Below are 19,845 nucleotides of genomic sequence, written 5' to 3'. Positions count from 1 at the left end.
TTCCCAATGATTGTTTTTTGAAGTTTCACATAACACATGAACGTGATTTCACGAACACAAAATTGTCAATTTGTTTCAACATTTAATTTGCACTGTTAATGTGATGGTTTCAATCTGGTCAAGAACGTCATTGGACATATCTTCAATCCTACGTTTTACTGATAGTGAAATTGAATTCAAGAGATTGCAATTTACGTTCAAACAACTCAGATGGTTTATCCATGCAAGCAGCCTGGATGATTTTTTTTTCAAAATGACGTTTAAGTTTATTTTTCTTTGTTGATTCTTCTGTGAGAACTTTATGACACTTTGGTTTGCAATTTGAATCAGTAAACCAAGTTTTAAAAAAGCCTCATCATATGATCTTTTTCTGGTATTTTTTGCTACCATTTTTGTATAATATTTAGCTATACTTACTAGCTACAGATTACCATTACTAACTGCAAAGCAAACCGAAAACAGCCGATGAAATGTCTGCACACTACACCTGCATAAATAACTATCCGCTCATTCTAGAGTCACCATGAATAACCATGAATAACCACCATGAATAGAGTCACCATGAAGTCACCATACAAAAAGTTAATCTAAACTAGCATCGTAGTCTTTTTTTCGGTAATAAATTGAATATGGTGAGTTTTGGCAACCCCAGGAAAAATGAAGGCAACCCCACTTGGGGTCACAACCCACAGGTTGGAGACCACTGGACTAGATGACCGCTTGGTCTTTTCGCAGTCTCCTCGTCATATGACACACAACAGATTATTGCATATTTTGTATTCTTTTCATGTTTGTGATTGTGACAAATAAATAAACTGATTGATTGATTGCAACATAAAAATTGCCTCTAGAATTTGGACCTTTCCACAGGCCGCAGAATTTTAGCTTGAAGAATCGTCTGCACAACTTTGATACAATAGAATAAAATCTTATTTCTGTTGTATATGATAACAAATTAAACTGAGGTACTCCCCCACTCTTGTGGTGAAAGGTTGCATTGTCCAAAATGTTGGCCAACTGTTACACAACATTCAAACACATGTGGAAAAGAGTTCTGGATTTTAACAGAAAATTGATTGATTGATTGAATCTTTATCCTCGGACTGGGAAAGCTTCTTGCAGAGCTTAATCCTGGCAGTTTCGCATACTTGTAGAGGCTTTGAATCACTGACGCAGGCCCAGTCACCGAGATTGACAGAGTGAAGTTTCCGATTGTTGAATTCTTGTTGCTAGGGAACTATTCCATTCATTAGATGCCGCTGAATGGAGAGCAGTCCTTAACGTGCGTTGCTCAAGCGCACACCCCGAGACTCGAATAGTAAACAGTTTTAAACCATTTATAGATGAGAACAATTTTGATGCTAAATTTTATTTCAAATAATCATAACAAAGTTGTAAAAAACATTTAGATTTCTTACCAATAAAAGGGATTGTTAGGAAGTTTATGAAGTCATGCGCATTGTCAACTTAAAATGTGGCAAAACTCAAATTCAAAAGCCCTCTTAAAACCTTATTGAAAATCCAGTGGAGATACTTCTTGGCACCAAAACATTAATGCAATCTATCGATTTCAGCATCAGACATTTCTGACTTGATATCACCACCAAGCAGGATGTGATGAAAAAGTTCCATTGTATTTTATCTTTATATCTCTGCTTTGTTGTGTTGTGGCAGTAAAAAATAATAACAACTGAACTTGTGAAGTGAAAAAAAAAAGAATTACTCTGATACAAAGCAGTAAATTTACTTGTATATATTTTTATTTTTAGTCTAATATTAACTAGATGGTCTTGGAAAAGTGTGTGAAACACAATGAAGTGGCAATTTAAAGTGGATCATAATTTAGAGTATCGTTGTGCTGAATCATCAAAAATGGTGGCAAAGTATCCATCTCGTATTCCAGTGATCGTTGAAAGAGCAGAAGGTTCCAATATTCAAAATATTGACAAAAGGAAATTCCTCATCCCACCAGACATTTCTGTTGCTCAATTCATGTGGATCATCAGAAAACGAATTGAACTTTCTCCTGAAAAAGCTCTATTTATGTTTGTAAATCGAGTTGTCCCTAACTCTTGTGCACCGATGGGTACTGTATATGAAGACCACAAAGATGAAGATGGATTTTTGTACATAGCCTACAGTGGTGAAAATACATTTGGTGAACAAATGTTCAATGATTTTTGATTAATCTGAGCAACTAATACATCATATAGTGCAAATCCAACTCCATTGGTCACTTAAAAATGTTGTTGATATATATATCTGACTTAGGCTAATTTGGTTAATATGTCTAATGTCTATTATCTATATGTTATTTGAGAAGTTGTGATACTATTTGAAAATTCGTTCAGCTGAAATTATAGATGTTATCATTTTTCTTGAAATTTTTTACATATAAATACAATTACAATCAATAGATAAGTTATGGTACGGTACATCAGAAGAAATATCAATTATGATTTTCGAATTAGGATGAAGATTGTTTTTAAAGTGTCATTAGTGTGCAATGTGCGTTTGATATGAATTATCTACTGTAAAATCAATGTTGCATTGCCAAGTGGATTAAAATTTAGTGTTTGTGTTTTTTTATGGCACTGTTTAGTGTTTATATCATGATTAATTATGTCATAACTTTTCTTGAATAAAGTAAATAATTCAACCTCATAATAATCAAAAAGAACAATGACATTAACTTATTTTTAAGAATTATGCTATTTAATATACGGTATTGTAGGTACCTGTTATTATCAGTATTGCATGCACTAGTGTTGTCAAACAGAGACAGTGTGTTTGAGGGTCTAAATGGCAACAATCTTACCTGCACTTTAAATTTTCAACTGAAAAAAACTCCAAATTGAACCTCAATTTAGAACTAGGTAATGATTACATGTACCTTACTATAAGTGGATATTCTTGAGCAAATCATTCAATTTTGAAATATTTTGTATTTTAATTTGGTCTTGTATCTTTATTTAATACCCAACCCAACAATCTTTTTATACTAGTCAAGTTTTTGTCAGGAATGTTGATCTTGCCTTCTAACAGCAACTTAAAATTTCTAGTTGTAGGCCTAATGCTGTAAACATAACTGTGACGAAATGTTAGACATTTTCATTCTTACAAATAGCACAATTGGTTTGTTGAAATTTGGAATCATATTGCTTTGTTGTGCTACAGCAAGTGTTGCCTACACTCAGTAACTCTTAGGTCCATAGCTTTGAAATATGTATATACACAGTGATTTACGTAGATTGTGCTTCGTCAATATTTTTTGTTGCACCGTATTGAATTTGTCTTTTTGCTTTTAGGTTAAGTAATAAAATGTGAGAATTTTAATTGGACAGGAATGATAATAAATGAATTTCACCAATACAACAGTGGTTTCACTGGTGAGCGCAGCAGCAGCAACCTTAAACGTTTGCAATAGCACCGATGATAGGCTTAATCTGCAATGCATCGATGATTCGTTACAAGGCAAATCATCATTGGTTCAGCTTTTGTTCGTTACTGCCTTATCTGGGGTATGGTTGGTGTACTTAATATACTTCAACTCTCGTTTTCTTGGTCTTGTCCTCAGCAAGATTTTGAATCAGTTTTCTAATGGTAAGTTGTGTGGATGTTTTGCAGTCATTGCCGTATTTTGTGGAAATTGCAAGAGTACTTTTGTTGTTGCATTGTGAACTGAACTCAACTATTCTTAAGGTTCTGTTGATTTGTAGCTATCAGATTTTGAATCGCAGCTCAATATCAACTGGATGTGATAGCACTCCAAATATTTTTAGTACGTTTATATATAAAAACTTGTTTTAGATAATGTGCATTGTGCAGCATAAATAAATTACAAGTTTCTTAAAATTTTTTAGATGCTTATATTCATTTTGGATCAATTTCTATTTCTCCACTGTCTGGAAAGTGCATGTTTCGAAATGTCAGTTACGTAACAAAAGATTTTTCCATTCGTATTTGTGATGGATACTGCATATTTCGGTGGTGGAGACCGTACAAATTCAGCCACTGGAAAAAAAAAACAGGTCACAAATTTACTTGTTAACTTTGTTCTGATTTGATAAATAACGGAACATTAACAGCTTGGTATGGTTCAATCAACCCTCATCTTTAGAGACTTAAATTAAAAGGTATTTAAGTGAACTTGAAAATAAACAAAATTGCTCAATTTCTTGTTTTTGCAAGGCGTATCATCTATTTTCAACTCTTATCTCAGTTATATTTGTTTCTTGTGTGAAATTTTCAAACTTGTGAAAACTTATGAAGATATTTATAAAAATTCAAACTGTTTTGAAGTACTTGTGGCAACTGTGGCATATCATATTTGAACATGTGTGAAATGGCCTGACTGTGTGCAACAAACTAAGAGACACCGTTTTGAAGTTTATCTCTGTGAATCGGTGTTTCCGAGTAGTCGTTGATTTGTATGTCGGAACTCTTCCATCTTGCAGCTTGAAACGTAGCTGGCAATCAGTTATCAAATTGCAAGCTGGGCTATTAGATCATTGTAGAACGGAACAACTATGCTAAATAAGACTTCAGTTAAATACATAACTGTTAAAGAACTTTGTGCATGATATGTTCATGCATTGAGATATCTGCAATGAATGATAATAAAACGTTAAAATCACATACCGGTACCTACAATTTTTCCTGACGAACGATGTCTTCACTCATCTGAAAATGTTGAGTCAATGTAAAATGGTGATTTGCATGAAACTCTGATTTGCTGATAAGTCATGAATTGACTTTCGAAAACAATCTATACTTTGCTGGCTTGTGAGTGGTATCCTTGTGATAACAATGTAACGTGAATCTACAGAAAATAAAAGAGGCCAAAAATACAATCATTGTATGGTATCTTAACCCTAAGAATTATGTGTTGCAGATTTAAATCATGGCCATACTCGATTAAGTGTTGTGATGTCTGGATTCGAATATCACCAATACAACAGAACTTTTGAATATGATCGAATACAAACATTATTTCAGCAGAATTCATCATCAGAAGATAAGAAAGGTTTACAGTTTATGTCTTAAATTTAACCGTTTTTCGACTAAGAAATATTTTTCTTGTTTAGAGACAAACTACTTTGTGTGATTGTGTTTTGAACTATAGCTTTTCTACTTAGCGCTGATTTTGCATGCAATCAACAAAAGACAGTTTAAGGTTAGAGCAATTTGTCAAATTGTAGTGACCTACTGGGGGCATTGATTGACTTGTGTCAATGTGACATTGGATGGCGTTGGTTATTACCTGCTGTCAGCAATTGTATCAAAGAAAATGTAAATCTCAGAGAAAGCTGTTTCATGAATTTATTTTTTTATTTTGGGATATCTTAGTTCAGAGACCACTTGAAGAAAGATTTTAAATTTGTATTTCATTGTTATTGTAGTAAATATTGTACTGCGTGGCAGCAAAGGCGGAATATATTTTAAGAAACACAGAATATATTTTTAACACCTTCACTTACAGTTATTTTAAAACTGATGGTCTGTTTGCTTTTCCAAACACACGCTTTATGCATTTTGTTAGTACTTAGTACAAGTACTAAGAACAACATGTTGTTGCAGTCCAGGTAATTTGCGACTAATTTCTATAGTTGGCATAGAATCTTCCAGGCTCCAGCTGATCAGCCAAACATTACCTATGTTTTTGTTTCAGCACCAGTCGAGAAGAAGCCAAGTGACGTCACCAATGATGACATCGCCTGGTGGCGGAGTTTGTTTCCTGTAATAAAGGTTTCTATTCCTTACGGAAAATTGGTTTACGGCAACAAGTTGCTTCCTAATAGCTTAGGTAATATTGCACGATGCCAAAGTTTTTTCTTGCAATTGATTTGGTTTGATCGTTCCGTCGGTAGTAATGCTAATATGTTGAGTACTGTTGACATGCAACAATACCATTCAAACAAGATCATTTAACAAATCTCTATAGACTTTCGTGCTTGTGTTTTACTATTCGGGATTCATTCCACCATTTTTAAAGTGACTAAAGGGTACTGAATAAACGAACATGAAATAATCACTTACGTTACAAACGATAAACCACACCCGGCAGTGGTTTTTATTTGCTGCAAAGTGCAGTAAGTTCTTAATTCTATTTGACTGAACTTAGTCAATAGTCACATCTGCTGTAGTTCAATATGACTGCATTGACTGAAGACATGCAGTCGAGTCTTTTCTTCAACATTTGTCTAAAGATACGTTTAGCTTTTTTACTAACCGAACATTAAATCGCAAGAAAAACACGAAACTTTTTTTGTCTTTCAGTTGTTTCGTTTACTGACGGAGAGTTCCAATATATGACCACTGAACCAACAACCTCAAGCGATCTCTTTCTTCATGTTCTTGATGGCACTCTTGGCTTTGTACGAATCGTATTGATGCCAAACTTGCGATACGACCCTTCTGTGACCCCGGCAATGTTGGGTATTCTCGACGTGCACAATGAACCCCCTCCACGCAAAATGGGTGAAGGATATGCTGTCCTTAATTCCAACAAGGTCGAAATTACTTACTGCTGGGATGAACCAGGTATGGTTAGCTTAGCCTGGTTCGCTTTAACTCCATTACACGCACAGAAGTTTGTTGTGGTTCTTTACATGTTTCATTTTATGGCATGCATTCATAGATGCTTCAAAAGTTTATTTGTGATTTGACGAAATAAATTAATGTCTTATCTTTAGTGGCTTACTGCACTGCTGGCGTTGGTACCGTCTCTTGTACGTATTCGAGCCTTACCTACAATAGATTATTTTTAATATGCTTTACTAATGTTGTAAAGTTGGTAGTCTGGAACTTCATTATTCTTGCCGGATCGAGGTATTTACAAAAGTTGTAAACTGGTGTTACAAAATTCTACATACAGTAAACAGACATAACTCAGTAACAACACTACATTTCACATTATATATACAGTAGAATTCGCCTATAGTACCTTTGGCTATAGTGACACTTCGCCTATAGTGACACCTGTTACAAAGTCCCGTTTACAAACCATATGTTTTGCATAGAAATGACTTCGCCTATAGCGACTTCGTGTATAAGAACACTTTGCTTACAGTGACACCACATTTCTGTCCCTTGGGCTCAAAAATTTCCGTATAAGGACACTTTACGGTGTATTTCCAGTTTAAGTTGGAATCATATTTTGTCCTTATCAGCATTCGCCAGTTCCCAGCCAGCAAATCCATCTTTTTACATTGATTTAACGTATGCAGAGGTTGAACCATAAAGGATTGATTTGCTGACTGGGCTTGAATTAAACCAACATGGGATGCGCATGCGCAGATACTGCACAAGTGAAGTTATCAACGGCGTCATCATTCGTCTATAGTGACACTTCGCTTATAGTGACACTATTTCCGCGGTCCTTTCAGGTGTCACTATAGGCGAATTCTACTGTAAAAACAAAAGCACTAAAGGAACGTTTTCGGCTTGTCATACAGCTCTTTTCAAACCTACAAGAAAAACATTTTAAAAGAAATATTAAAATTTAAAAAAAATACTTTAAAAGAAATACTAAATAATTTTAAAAGAAATACCACGCTGTATCAACGTTTCTTCAATTTTTTTTTTCTACATTCAAAAACAGGCCTAGTGAAAGCCGATAATTTAGCTGAAACTCCGAGCGGCGCAAACGACGCTGAATCCTCGTTCATTGAAAGTCAATTCTCGAATTGGATCCCCCCGACAGACGAAGGCGCGATATGGGAAATGGTTATTCGCTTTGGCAAACACACCAACTTAAACTTTAGCCCGTGGGCCGACAGGTATGTTCCGAATTCTTTAGAATCTCTACAATTTGAGTGGTTCAAATTGACGCAATGTGACGGGTGTGCGTTAACGCAACGTTGCCAATGTTACGTCTGACGCACATGCAATGTGACCGGTGTGCGTTAACGCAATGTTGCGTGTGACGCACGTGCAATGACGGGTGTGCGTTAACGCAACGTTGCCAATGTTGCGTTTGATGCAAGTGCAATCTGGTATAGAGCGTCGGGTCAAAGTTTTTACGCCAGAAAAATGTTAATTATATGGAGTTCAATTCAATTAGGAATTGCGATTCTTTATAAAATAGATATGAAAACACCGCACTTCTGTCTAACTGTAGTCAAAATAGTAATTTGTTGAGAATTGAAATATCTTGTTTGGTGAACATCTGCAAATACGCAGTCACTTTCATGGGAAAAGCGTGTCCGCAGGTTCAATAAAACGAGAAAGTTTGAATACTGCTGCGAAAATTACTGATAGTGCATGTTTGTAGGTGTTTATAACTTCATAGTAATACCTTTTATATATAGTAGATGCGAAGACGACTACGACAGATTTTACCTTGCCCCTTTCTTTCAGACAGCGTGAATTACTGTGGAAGTTCTTTTATCCTCCTGATTACCAGCATTTGAAAGTGACAAAGGCTCCTGAAATTGGAGAGCGAAGAGAAGCCAAAACTTTCAAATTCTCTGCAATAATCATGGATAGGGCAGACATCGATATTTTGTTTTCAAACAAAGAAGCAATCCATGCGATTCAAATTAATACAGCAGAGGTAAATATCCCCGTCTGCAGACATTAAATTAATGTAAAAATGACGGATTTTGCTGTATGGGATGTTCGCAACTTCCTATTGTGTTTCATGAACATCATTCATACCCTTATCTACGTTGAGAAGATGTAAGCTATGGCCGACCTTTGTTGTTGGCTGTTTCACGTAAAGCCAGCACCTGCTTCGTGCAATTGAGTAACGCGTAGTCTTGTTCAGGGTTCCTGCGTGGAAGTTGATGTACCTATGACGGTTGGTGAAGATGGATACACGTCCCATGTATCAGGTATATGAAGCATCAACTATAGACATCATTAGTTAAATACTATCAACACTGCTAAAAGTGCTCGATTCAAACAAAAAAGCCAAACAAGATGAATTATAGCAAATACGTTGCTGATATGTTTATAACCTTAACAGCCTGTTCATCCTCATTAGGGTCTTCAGAAGTTTCTTGGTAAAATATAATTAGTTAAACAGATAACTATTAATTTGGTCGTTAGCAGAATGGTGCCAATTTTTTCTTTCCTCTGAATTAGCGTTATGTGTTACACTTCAATGTCTCACAGAGTAGGCGTAAACCTTAAGAATGAGTTGTTTGTCTTGTGCTGTTTAATCAAGTCAAATAGACGAACCCAAAGTTATTCGAATCTACCCTTTCTGTGTACAAGAGGATTGGGATATCATTAATACGATTAATGAATTTTTTGACAAAGGTTTTCTGTTTTTGCTCTCATGTTACTATAAAGGTAACGTTTTCACCACAAAGAGACACAGTTTCAGCAGCAAACGAATTTAGCTCCATTTTTATAAAACTTTTAGTATGATTCGATAAGGTATCGAACCGATGTTCATTGTTCATTGACGACTCATCGCCGGAGAGCCCGCTAAATCCTCTAGGCCAGTGCGGCGATGGTTAGATAAACTTGTCTCGTGTTTTGAAAGGAGATTGTCAAATTTGGCTTTCACTTTTGTCTTTGCACCACCACGAATATTCACAATGAAAATCATGGCAGTTAAGGATAATTGCGACCCCTATCAGGTCAACAAATACCAAAGGTTTTAAGTACTTTGGTACTTTTTGATATGCTTTCGATTAAGCTGGAGTTTTTTCGTATGTCTAGGTCAATTGTTGCACATCGAAGTTTCGACCAGCATGCAATACCAAAGCCTGCTCAAAGCGGAAATGTTTGGCTTCGATGTCAAGTCTCATTTTCCTACTCAATGGAACGGATCACAAACTTGGCATTGTGGCATCACTGCTTCCAAGGTTGTCTTTAGTTGTAGCATAGGTCTTCAGAAAATGTAATTGAAGAACTAATTACGAAAATTATTCTAGTCACTTTTGAATAAAACTAATTCAAAGCACTTTAAACAACTGTTCAACGAACCTTGAATATACAGACAAGATATCTACACCAGAAAAAGTATCTTTGAAGACATTTTCAGATACAGATATCGTGACAATGTAAACAAAATCAAGACTTCATCTAAATTTCGCAAATTCGAAAGTTTTAGCAACATTATAAACAGTGAAGAAAACGAAATTGTAAGTGGGTAATTAGTAGGCTAAGGCCCGCCAAGGCCTTGTAAACTTTGGTTTTGGCCCACGGTTAGAAAAATGTTGCCAACCCCTGTCAGAACCAATGCACCAGTATTTTGTTTAACAATGCATTAGAATTGTGTTGTAACAGCATATCTCGGATAACTTTTGCATCACAACAAGAGTCTAGTCTAAAAAACTGTGATGGCAATTCAACAATAATAAACAAATCTCTGCATGAGGTAAGATACGCTTAATGGATAAAATAGAATTGCGCCATATAGTCTCGTGGTGAGATGTGTTTGCGACAAGTCGGCCGCCAAAATGTCTTACGCGTTAAAATTCCGTATTAAGTCAGGTCTTCAAAAGCTTAAAGTTAGGCAACTAAGTCATTTAAACAGTGGACAAACGGTTGTGGCTTTTTCGTGTCATTTGTAACTTTGTTCCGATATCTTGAAAAAAAGTCTCAATTTTATGCTTGATTTATATATATTCTTAATTTTAACCCCATCTTTTATTTCTACAGGCTTCTGCATCTATGTTATTCGCTCACATGGATTTCCTCTCTGATCTTGTAGCTGATTGGTCGACAAAGTCGGCTCCAGATCTGATGTTTTTTGTGCCGTATACTTTTAAATTCGATATAAACTTGGATGGAATAGAATTGTTTTTGCCAATGAATCAGCACAATTGGATTGATTGTAGATCAGAGCTTAAGGATAACGAAGATAATGGTAACATTTTGTATTGATTTTAGTATTTGTATTGATAGTGTATTTCATTGATACTATTTGTATTGATACTTATGGCATTACGTTATAAATAATTTTGTTAACTAGTAGCAATATGATACTTATTAAATGGGCACTGACTTCTGAAAATTTGAAGATAAATTTATTTTTGTTTGACATTGGTATTCCTTGGACAGCTACTACAAATCAACTTGATTATCCAGATAAGATTACAACTGTTTCTAATAGCAGATTATTTTATTTTAAAATGGTTTTCCTCATTCCAATTAAAACTATTCATTTCAGCTTATCTTGGGGTGCATGGCGAAAAACTCTCTGTTCAATTTTCGACTCCGTTTGAAGATTTTTTACCCTCAATTTACTCTATACCTTTCAAGTTCCTACTCGATCAAGGCCAGCTTTGCATATTTCTGCCGGAGTCAAGCACGTTAAGAAGCACTTTGCTTAATTTGGCTCGTCAACAACAGAAATGGGATAAAATGCCAGGTACTTCACGCCAGTTGGGTGCAATATGGCGTGGTACATGTTTGGTTTGAAGTTTCGTAATTGTAATTTTCCACTAGCGTGTGATTTTTGCTACTAGCTTCACCAGAGCCTCGTTAGCCTACTGGAAACGTCTTCCAGCGTTTCCACGTCTGCACCGCGTGAGATGAGGTTGATTTTTACAAATGCCAGGTACTGCGCTGCAATTTGAACTCTTCCTCTCTCCATTTTGCTTCAAAGGAGCTTGGTCTTTATCCTGAAATATCAGGATCGACCAGTTCTCTGCAGTTACTCCTCCATTTTTGTTGTTGCCATCTTCAATTTTCAAATTTCGTTTTGTCATCTTTCACGGTGAGCGTCATAACAATATAGTGCAGGGGTTCTTAACAGGGGGTAAATTTACCCCCTGGGGGTAGATTTCACCTACCGAGGGGGTAAATTTACTGAATCCTAAATTAAGGCTTTCAGACAAAGTTAGATCTGTGGAGTAGAAGAGTTCAAAAAGGAATTTACGCAAATTTTCCAACATTTTGATGATTGGAAATTCAGTAGAAGTCGTAACGAGATTTCTGACCTTGAAGTCGAAATATGTCATCACCTTGCCGGACTTAAAAAATAACTTTGACGGTTACTTCGAAGGTGAAAGTTTTAACAGTAGCCTTACTCTCTTTGGATAACTTATCCCTTCGAAGCCAAGTTAGAAAGTATTGCTGACGATGATCTTTGCAAAGATGAATTGATTGATCTTCAATGTTCAACAACGCTTTGTTCCAAATTCTTATCGTGTAATGGTGACTTTTCCAAGTTTTGGTGTAGATTAGTCGAAGAATTTCCTACGCTGACTAAGCGAGCATTTGAAGTTGTTATACCTTTTCCAACTACTTATCTGTGTGAAGCACAGTGCCGGATTAAGGGTCTGCTGGCCTGTAGGCACATTTTATAAGTGGCCCGAAAATCAGGGTGGCCAACTAAAAAATTAAAATTATCAGTGTTGCCAAATCATGGTCACAAAGATCGTTGTTGCAACTATAACACAGCGTACCGTGCAAAAACTTGGTCATATATGCCTAACTAAATAACACCTTTGCGCGTTTTTGCGATTGAAAACGCGTTAACTAGTTTTTGGAGGTCAATCTTACGGAGTAGATCGCTTTCAATACACAAAAGTGCCAGTGTACCGAGACGTTGTTGACACATTGTTGATCGTTTAACGTCTTTAATTCGTTTCAGTTGTGAAAACGAGTGTTTCCCAAGCAATTCGTAGCCATTAGAGACAAGCACATTCTAAGTGCTACTTCAGTGTTCGGAAATGCGTTATAAACACCAGTAGTGTGCAGCATTTTAAACATCTTCTGGGCACTTTTTGTTGCTGCTGTTTCATCGCGTCTTTGCTCTTAATAGTTTTTAAACCAGCAGATAAACTGTTGAAATTCTGATGGGAAGTTATTTCTAATTTCTTAACACAACACAACGCCACGTTTGTTTCGTTGCGTCACCCAACGGAAATGCAAATTTTTGAAAACATCAAAAAGGAAGTGGCAACATGTTTCAATTCGTCTTTTTTCAACAATTTTCGGGTAGCCACTTTAACAAGTCGAAATTCTGTCACTAAACTTGACTAGAATGAAACCGCCAACCAATCATAAGCTACGGTTTAAGTGACGTAAAAAAAATGGCGAAAAGAAGATGATAGAAAGCAAATTAAGTGATGAATTTTTTGTCAGCTGGTTGGCTTAGGGGTTAGGGCTAGAAAGTAGTCATTTCATTGACGCGGGTTCGATTCCCACCACTGCTATTGCTCTTTTTCTTCTGTAATTACCAAATAAAGTTCAAAACAAGCATTAACTCTCTGGATGAGTGCTAGAAGGGTCATAATTGGACGGTAGCCTCTTATAACATGTTCTGATTGGTTGGCGGTTCCATTGTAGTCATTCGCAGTGGCAGAATTTCGACTTGTTAAAGTGGCTACCCAATTTTCGCAACCTTTAATTCATCTGGGAAAACAGAGCTATTAAGATAAATACTTATTAGTTCAGATTTAGAAAATAATTATTTTGAAAACACGACTAAATTTTTACTGATTTTAAAGTGGCCTGGATTTTTGACTGGCCTGTAGGCACGTGCCTACTTTGCCTAATGGTTAATCCGGCACTGGTGAAGCAGGGTTCTCTTTATTGTTGACTATTAAAACAAACATCGATCTCGCTTAGTTCCCAAGACGACATGCGAGTAGCTCTTTCAACGACTGTTCCAAGACATTATTTTTCACAGGACCCCGTCAAGAACAGTCGTGTCTTCGGCAAATAAACAGCTTGTTTTTGATATTTGCGAAGGTAAATCCAGACAAAAAGGATGTTTTACATTTCTTCGCATGGTTGTCTGAACACGATGACATTACAAGGGGCCACCAATATGGTGGGGGTAAATTTTACTTTTTTCATTGGGCAAGGGGTAAACGAGACAAAAAAGGTTAAGAACCCCTGATATATTGCATTACTGCACTTGTAAGCTACGCTTTTTAAGTTGCTGTACTAAAACTCTGAATTTATAAATTTCTGGGAGCATCTCATAGGTGAAACAAATACAGTTCAAGTTTATCTTTTAACGAATCTTGCTTTCCATCCCTCAGGTTATTCTGGCAAATCGATTGATTGGGGCAGAACTGCTTCGAAAACATGGGGTTTGATCAAAGGGGACTGGGTTCCTTGTTGGGAGGTTCCCGGCATGGACCTAACGCTCACCTACACATGGCACCCCATTGTTGAGACAGTGTCTATTAAGCCGACTAACAAAACGCTGTTGTCCAGTTCAAAGAAAAAAGATGACCAAAGGTACTGCTACTTGTGATATGAAGATGGTGTATAATCTGATGCCTTGGTGGCACTTTTGTTTCACATTTTTTCTTTACCGAACCTTTTTGAGATGATGGTTGACGTGCTTACTTTTTGTGGTGGGATCTTGAAATCAATGTAGAAATGACGGGTTTTGCTGTCTGGGCCTGATCTTTAATTCTCTAGCTCTATTGTTAATTGTTATGTCTGTCATTTTTTTTATCCCATCTTATGATGCACTTTTTTATACAACAAATTTTTTTATGCAAGCGCACAAAGTTTGTAATAATAATACTAATGTTTGTAGTTTTTTGTCAATTCTAAATGTTACGTTTGAACGGTTATAGGCAAATTGTTCGTAAACAGTTTTTCGTAAAACAATTGTTCGTAAACTGTTGTTCGTAAAATAAAATTCGTAAAACAATTCTTCGTAAATCATTTCTTCGTATACATCAAATTTCAACTGCATGCACGAAAAAATGCTTTAGGAAGAATTGTTTTACGAAGAACTAATTTTACGAACAACTGTTTTACGAACAATTGTGTACGAAAAATCGTCGGACACCGTTTGAACTACGTGTACTGATGAATACTCAATGGTAGAGATATCGAAAGTGGTAAGAAAGTTTTAAGGAATTGTGTTTGATAGATTTAATTTATGTTGTTCAATTTCTTGTTGGACGGTCTAGCGGTACCAATCAGTCTTCTTCAAGCAGCGAAAAGCACGAGTCTGTAAAGTCGCGAGCAAGAACCACTGTGACTTTTGACCCCGCGTCGTTGGAACCAGACGAAATACGAATTGATCTTGAGTTGACTCGTGGGTCGGTACTGGTGCTGTACGGGTCACTGTTAGATCTTATTTTAATATTCAAGGTCATTATGAGGTTATCGTAAAGTGTGCTAAAACCTTCTGAAGACTAATCAAAAGACTAGAAGACTAGTCTTATAGTTCTCATGCCCGTGTGTAGTTGTATACAGTGGTATATTGTAGACTGCTTTTTGCGAATAAGTAATTTTTCAATATTTATTAAAGAAAATACTCAATTGATAAAAGGAAGCTGATGTCGAAAAACTGCGCATTTAACAAATAAAAATTTATCATCGTTCGTTTGATAAATAATACAGGTCGCTTTGCTTTTTCAGGACAATTATCTCGGTTATGACGATGTGTACACTGACTTTAATTCAAAGCCACACGGCAAAGAAGATTGCAGTGCCGCCGTGGCTCAAACACTTGAAGTAAATTCGCTGGAGTTCAGGTAGCGTTTTCCGCGACAATGCATTTAATTTGTTGCCGTTATATTCATATGTCGTTCTAAAGCCAAAGTATTGAATTTTAAGGCCCTTGCAAGTCACAGTCAACATCAATCTTGATGATATTAACGGGATATTGCCAATTCATCCAACTTCCACTTACGTCTCTCAACCCAGAGTGAGGTTGGATCAATTGCATTTTGAAATGGATAAAAACTTTCTCCAAACTCGTTTGCAGGTACGTGGGTGCAGAACATGTTGCTTACGATAACATGTCAGTGTGGCTAACCAAAGGTGTAAGGTTGCTTTTTTAAAATCCTAAAGACTCAGATTGCTTCTTTCCCCTCGCCCTGTTGAACGAAGTACGTTTGTGTAGAAATAAAATCAATTTGCACTGACTTTATTGGGGATGGCTAATGGCTATTCAAACAAATACATACAATAGTCATTTCTATTAAGTCTGTTGCAATTCTAAACAATAGTGATACTTAAACCTGCAGAGACTCCTCGGTATAGTGATAGAAGAAAGTAAAAAAAGGCTTATCTCTTACCTTGATAAGTTATATATCCTATCAGTACAAGACAGTATTGCTGAATAGAAAATCGCGTTCTGGCTCCGTTTATTATTGGGCTTAATTTTTTGCAGCTGCTTTTGTCGGGTCTTGAGATATCGGTCAGTGATGCACCGGTCTCCCCTGGAGTGGATCCCAATTCAAATGGTTGCGTTCAACTGAGCGATTTGCAGTTCCGTGGCCACGCTATGTTTAGTGGCGCAGGGTTGCCCATGGGAGCCACACTGATAGAATATGCCTGGCTGACAGAAGTTTTAATTGGCGCTATAAAAGGAAAATTCACCGCTACACAGGTGAGATGATTTCGTCATTTTGTTCTGTGCTGCTGTTTCGCACATACCTGGCCTATAAATTTCTGTACTTGCACAACCGTTGTTTTAGATTGCAGCTTTGGTTGAGTGGGCCGAGGTGTTTGTCTTCCTGTTGTCCAACGAGCCGAATCAACTGAAGAAAGCTTTTCCGCATAGAACATTACCTACTGGCATTGTTTGGGACAAAGTTAAGAAGGTGATTAAGTATTTTCTGTGAATCAGATGGTTTCTATTTTTGACTCGCCCGCTCAGTTTTGTTTGGTGTTTATTTTTAACATCATTATATTACTTCACAAATGTAGATACAAATGATCTGTTTTAGCCTGATGCTGCGAGTTAGCTGTGGTAGTAGAGGTTTGCACTAGCTTTCGGAACATGACGAATGGTATTGGAGTCAGTCAGTGTGTCGTTGTTTTATAAGGTCGTTTTCTTCGGCTTGAGGCTGCAGGCCGAGGCATGACAACACACAAACGCAACAGATAGCAATCGATACAGCAGCCTCAAGCTGAAGAAGATCCTTATAAAACAACGACACACTGACTCCAACACCATTCGTCATTGCACATGTCTAAGAAACTGTGTTCCGAAGCTAGTGCAGACCTCTATTACCACTGCGAAGCCGCAGCATCAGGCTAAAATCTACATTTATAAAGTAAACAACGATCATGTAGCTAAAAGCTAAACTCAATCTAATTCTATTACATCACTACATTAATTGCAATTTAAACGTAAAGTCTGTTTCCCAAGCCGTTTGCTTCAGCCTTTTGCAGAAGAATCAGACGCTTCTAGAATTTTTCCTTAAAATCTCATCCAATCTATTCACAAATAACATGACCAATCTATTCACGTAGGATGGGAACTGTTTTGAAGAAACTGACGTGAAATACTTGATGGTCAAAGTTCGTCTTGAGTCCGTACATTTGAGGATAGCTCGAAGCAATTCTCTGTTGGAGTTGATTGTGTCCCCAATTACTGTTTCAAACGGCAACGTTCAAGACCGTGGTGTTCTGGAAGCTGTATCTGTTGTCATTGAGCAAGTGCATCTGAAACATCGGATGTCCAAATCCAATTCGGGTCAGCATTTTCTTACCATTCAAAAACACGTAATTAAGAATTTTTAAAGCGTCAGTTTAGACTTGTGAAACACTTGTCGTGTGTGTAGTTGTGTACTCCCTCTATCACTCGATTTGTAACTAATCAAGTAAAAAAGCAAATTCTTTATAAGCGTGATTTTTTCTTTGTGTGGTTCCCCATGACGGATGACATCAGGTCGACTATCATATTACGTATAGTTCAATAATAACTTCATTGTTTCTACTCAGTGGCCACCAATTAATTCTTTTCATAGTGCCATCATCATCAAGTTCTTTACTTCACAGTGTAGATTTTAACGATCTGTTTTAGCCTGATGCTGCGAGTTAGCTGTGGCAATAGCGAATTGCGCTAGCTTTCGAAACACAATTCCCTAGTTATGTGCTATGACGATCATATCACATGTGCTATGTCGTCATAGCACATGACATAACTGTGTTTCGAAAGCTAGTGCAACTTGCTATTGCTACAGCAAACTCGCAGCATCAGGCTAAAGCAGATCGTTAAAATCTACACTGTAAAGTAAGCAACGATCATGCTATTAAATGCGGAACTCAATCAATTGCATCATCAAGTTCCTTTGTCGTCGTGGGTTCGAGCCAATAAAGCGCCAGATTGTCTGCTACTTGTGAGACTTGCTTCGATGGACAATTTTTATATTGAGTACCGTAAAACGAAGTCTAAACATTTCCATAACTTCTAAATTGGCATTGCATTGAATACCTCAACAGATGAATGGCTAGAAACTGGCGAGGTACGATTCGGTCCCTTCATCACCCAGGTCGCCATAGCAACGGAAGAGGAATCGGTCGGAGAACTCCAGGAGGAATTTTTACGTTTTCATGATCGCAAAACAAGAAGACTTGATTTTCTTTGGGGCGTATGTGACTTTAATTTGTAGCCAACAGTGCGCGCTTCTTGTAGATGCGCGTGATTTTCACCAACGTTGGCGTCTGCGTTGTTCGCATGTGGCTCGAAGGTCTATTTGAATGAGCTGAAAATGCTATTACTACAGTTATTTTGATTATTTTCTAATAGTAGTTATCAATTGCAAAGAGACCAGCTTGTCAAAATATCAACATTTAGAACTGATGTAATGAATAGAAATTGGCCGTTCTATGTTCAGACATTATTAGTGCTAAAATGAAGAAAAACACTAGAAAAGTGTTAATTTTTTTTAATTTTTTTCCACCAAAAATATGCTGCTCGTTTGTGCATTCAAACTTATTTAAATGCTGCGAATTAAAGTCTTAATGTCATAATTTTTTTGGTTGTTAACTTGCAATTAGAATATTTTTTCATTGTCAGCATTTTGTGCCAACGTGACGGTTACTGATGCCTGCAATTTTGTTGCAGCGAGATTTTGTCGACGGTCACAGAAAAGGCAGCAGTGGTGTGGCATCTATCCTTGATAGCGTGAGATCAATGAAGTCATGGGGTTGCTCGTTTTTTGCTTCTTCTTCGAGGCAGCATTCGACATTTTATTATGAACACGAAAGTTCTGATCGAAAGAGACGCTTAACAAGTCCGCCAGCAAGCTGCCAACAGATTGAACGCGATTTTATAGACGGAAATGATTGCACGCCTGACGGCAGTGAAGAAGTCTTTGATACGAGACGGGATTACGGAATGAGTCTGCTTGTTGATGGAAAAAGCTTACTCGTTAAACCAGAATCACCTGAGAAAAAGGTAATAAAAGAAGAACCGCTTTCAGAGAAAACTCTTTCGGCTGGTCAGATATTGATGACAACAGAGATCAAATCTCCATCTCCTCAAGGTTCGCATTCTCCTTTTAAACCGATGAACGAGAAGTCATCTTCATTTGAAGATATACCTCGAAGGAATTCGAGACGGAAGTCTACTGACTCTCAATTATTCCGATCGGCTGAGTCGGCATTCCAAAGTACTTCCTCGATTAGCACCGATGATTATTACTCTGCTGAGTCTGACGTTGAAAGAGCCATTTCTAAGGCCCATCCTGCTGTAAGTGACCAAACCTTAGACATAATTGCTTCTCCATCTATATTATCCGATCCTCATCCCTTAAGCAGACCCGAAAGCCTTGAGATTGAGCAAAAAGAAAACGTGGTACGAAGACTTGAGTTAAATGACGGAGAAGATATGGAGTTGAATCTTTCGAGTCAAATAGATTTCCCACCTTCTGTTATCACCACTAAATATACTGCGGTCAAAGAAAACGAGCTAGTCGCATGCTACAGTTATGTTTTGTCATCATCAAAACTCCATGATTCTGATTGGATGTCGGACTTCGACCAAGTCCAAGAAGGAATTCATCCTTCAGTTATAATTGATAATGAAGAAAGCCTCCAAAAACTCCAAAAGCGTCCATCAATGGACATTCTTAATGAGTCCCGTTCGGAAAATTGTTCTAGAATAATCTTGCATATCAAGGTAAAGTCTAACCATGACTGTTTGCGTTGAAAACTATTTAATTT

At 37.0% G+C, this 19,845-nt stretch overlaps 2 protein-coding genes across 2 annotated transcripts in view; both read left to right on the top strand.

Annotated features, from left to right (window-relative positions):
- Positions 1-3,356: 3,356 nt before the first annotated feature.
- LOC145779784 (bridge-like lipid transfer protein family member 1) lies at positions 3,357-19,133 on the top strand. The gene is made up of 22 exons (XM_082591425.1): positions 3,357-3,603; positions 3,864-4,031; positions 4,895-5,026; positions 5,306-5,311; positions 5,636-5,806; positions 6,280-6,543; positions 7,604-7,781; positions 8,362-8,557; positions 8,771-8,837; positions 9,676-9,821; positions 10,621-10,828; positions 11,132-11,332; positions 13,959-14,160; positions 14,850-15,033; positions 15,304-15,419; positions 15,502-15,652; positions 16,061-16,279; positions 16,368-16,493; positions 17,149-17,371; positions 18,121-18,269; positions 18,746-19,051; positions 19,104-19,133. The coding sequence occupies exons 1-22, from the start codon at positions 3,357-3,359 to the stop codon at positions 19,131-19,133; spliced, it is 3,690 nt and encodes a 1,229-aa protein (XP_082447551.1).
- The window catches only part of LOC145779333 (bridge-like lipid transfer protein family member 1), a 37,055-nt gene continuing 36,302 nt past the window's right edge, over positions 19,093-19,845 (top strand). The window contains exon 1 of the mRNA XM_082590895.1: positions 19,093-19,801. Coding sequence (XP_082447021.1) covers positions 19,133-19,801 — 669 coding nt within the window. The 5' untranslated portion in view covers positions 19,093-19,132. The remainder of the gene's footprint in view (positions 19,802-19,845) is intronic.

The sequence above is a fragment of the Aplidium turbinatum genome, chromosome 11 (assembly GCF_918807975.1).
Source record: "Aplidium turbinatum chromosome 11, kaAplTurb1.1, whole genome shotgun sequence".
NCBI lineage: Eukaryota > Metazoa > Chordata > Ascidiacea > Aplousobranchia > Polyclinidae > Aplidium > Aplidium turbinatum.
The sequence above is the reverse complement of the archived record's forward strand: the minus strand, read 5'-3'. Positions and strand labels throughout refer to the sequence as shown.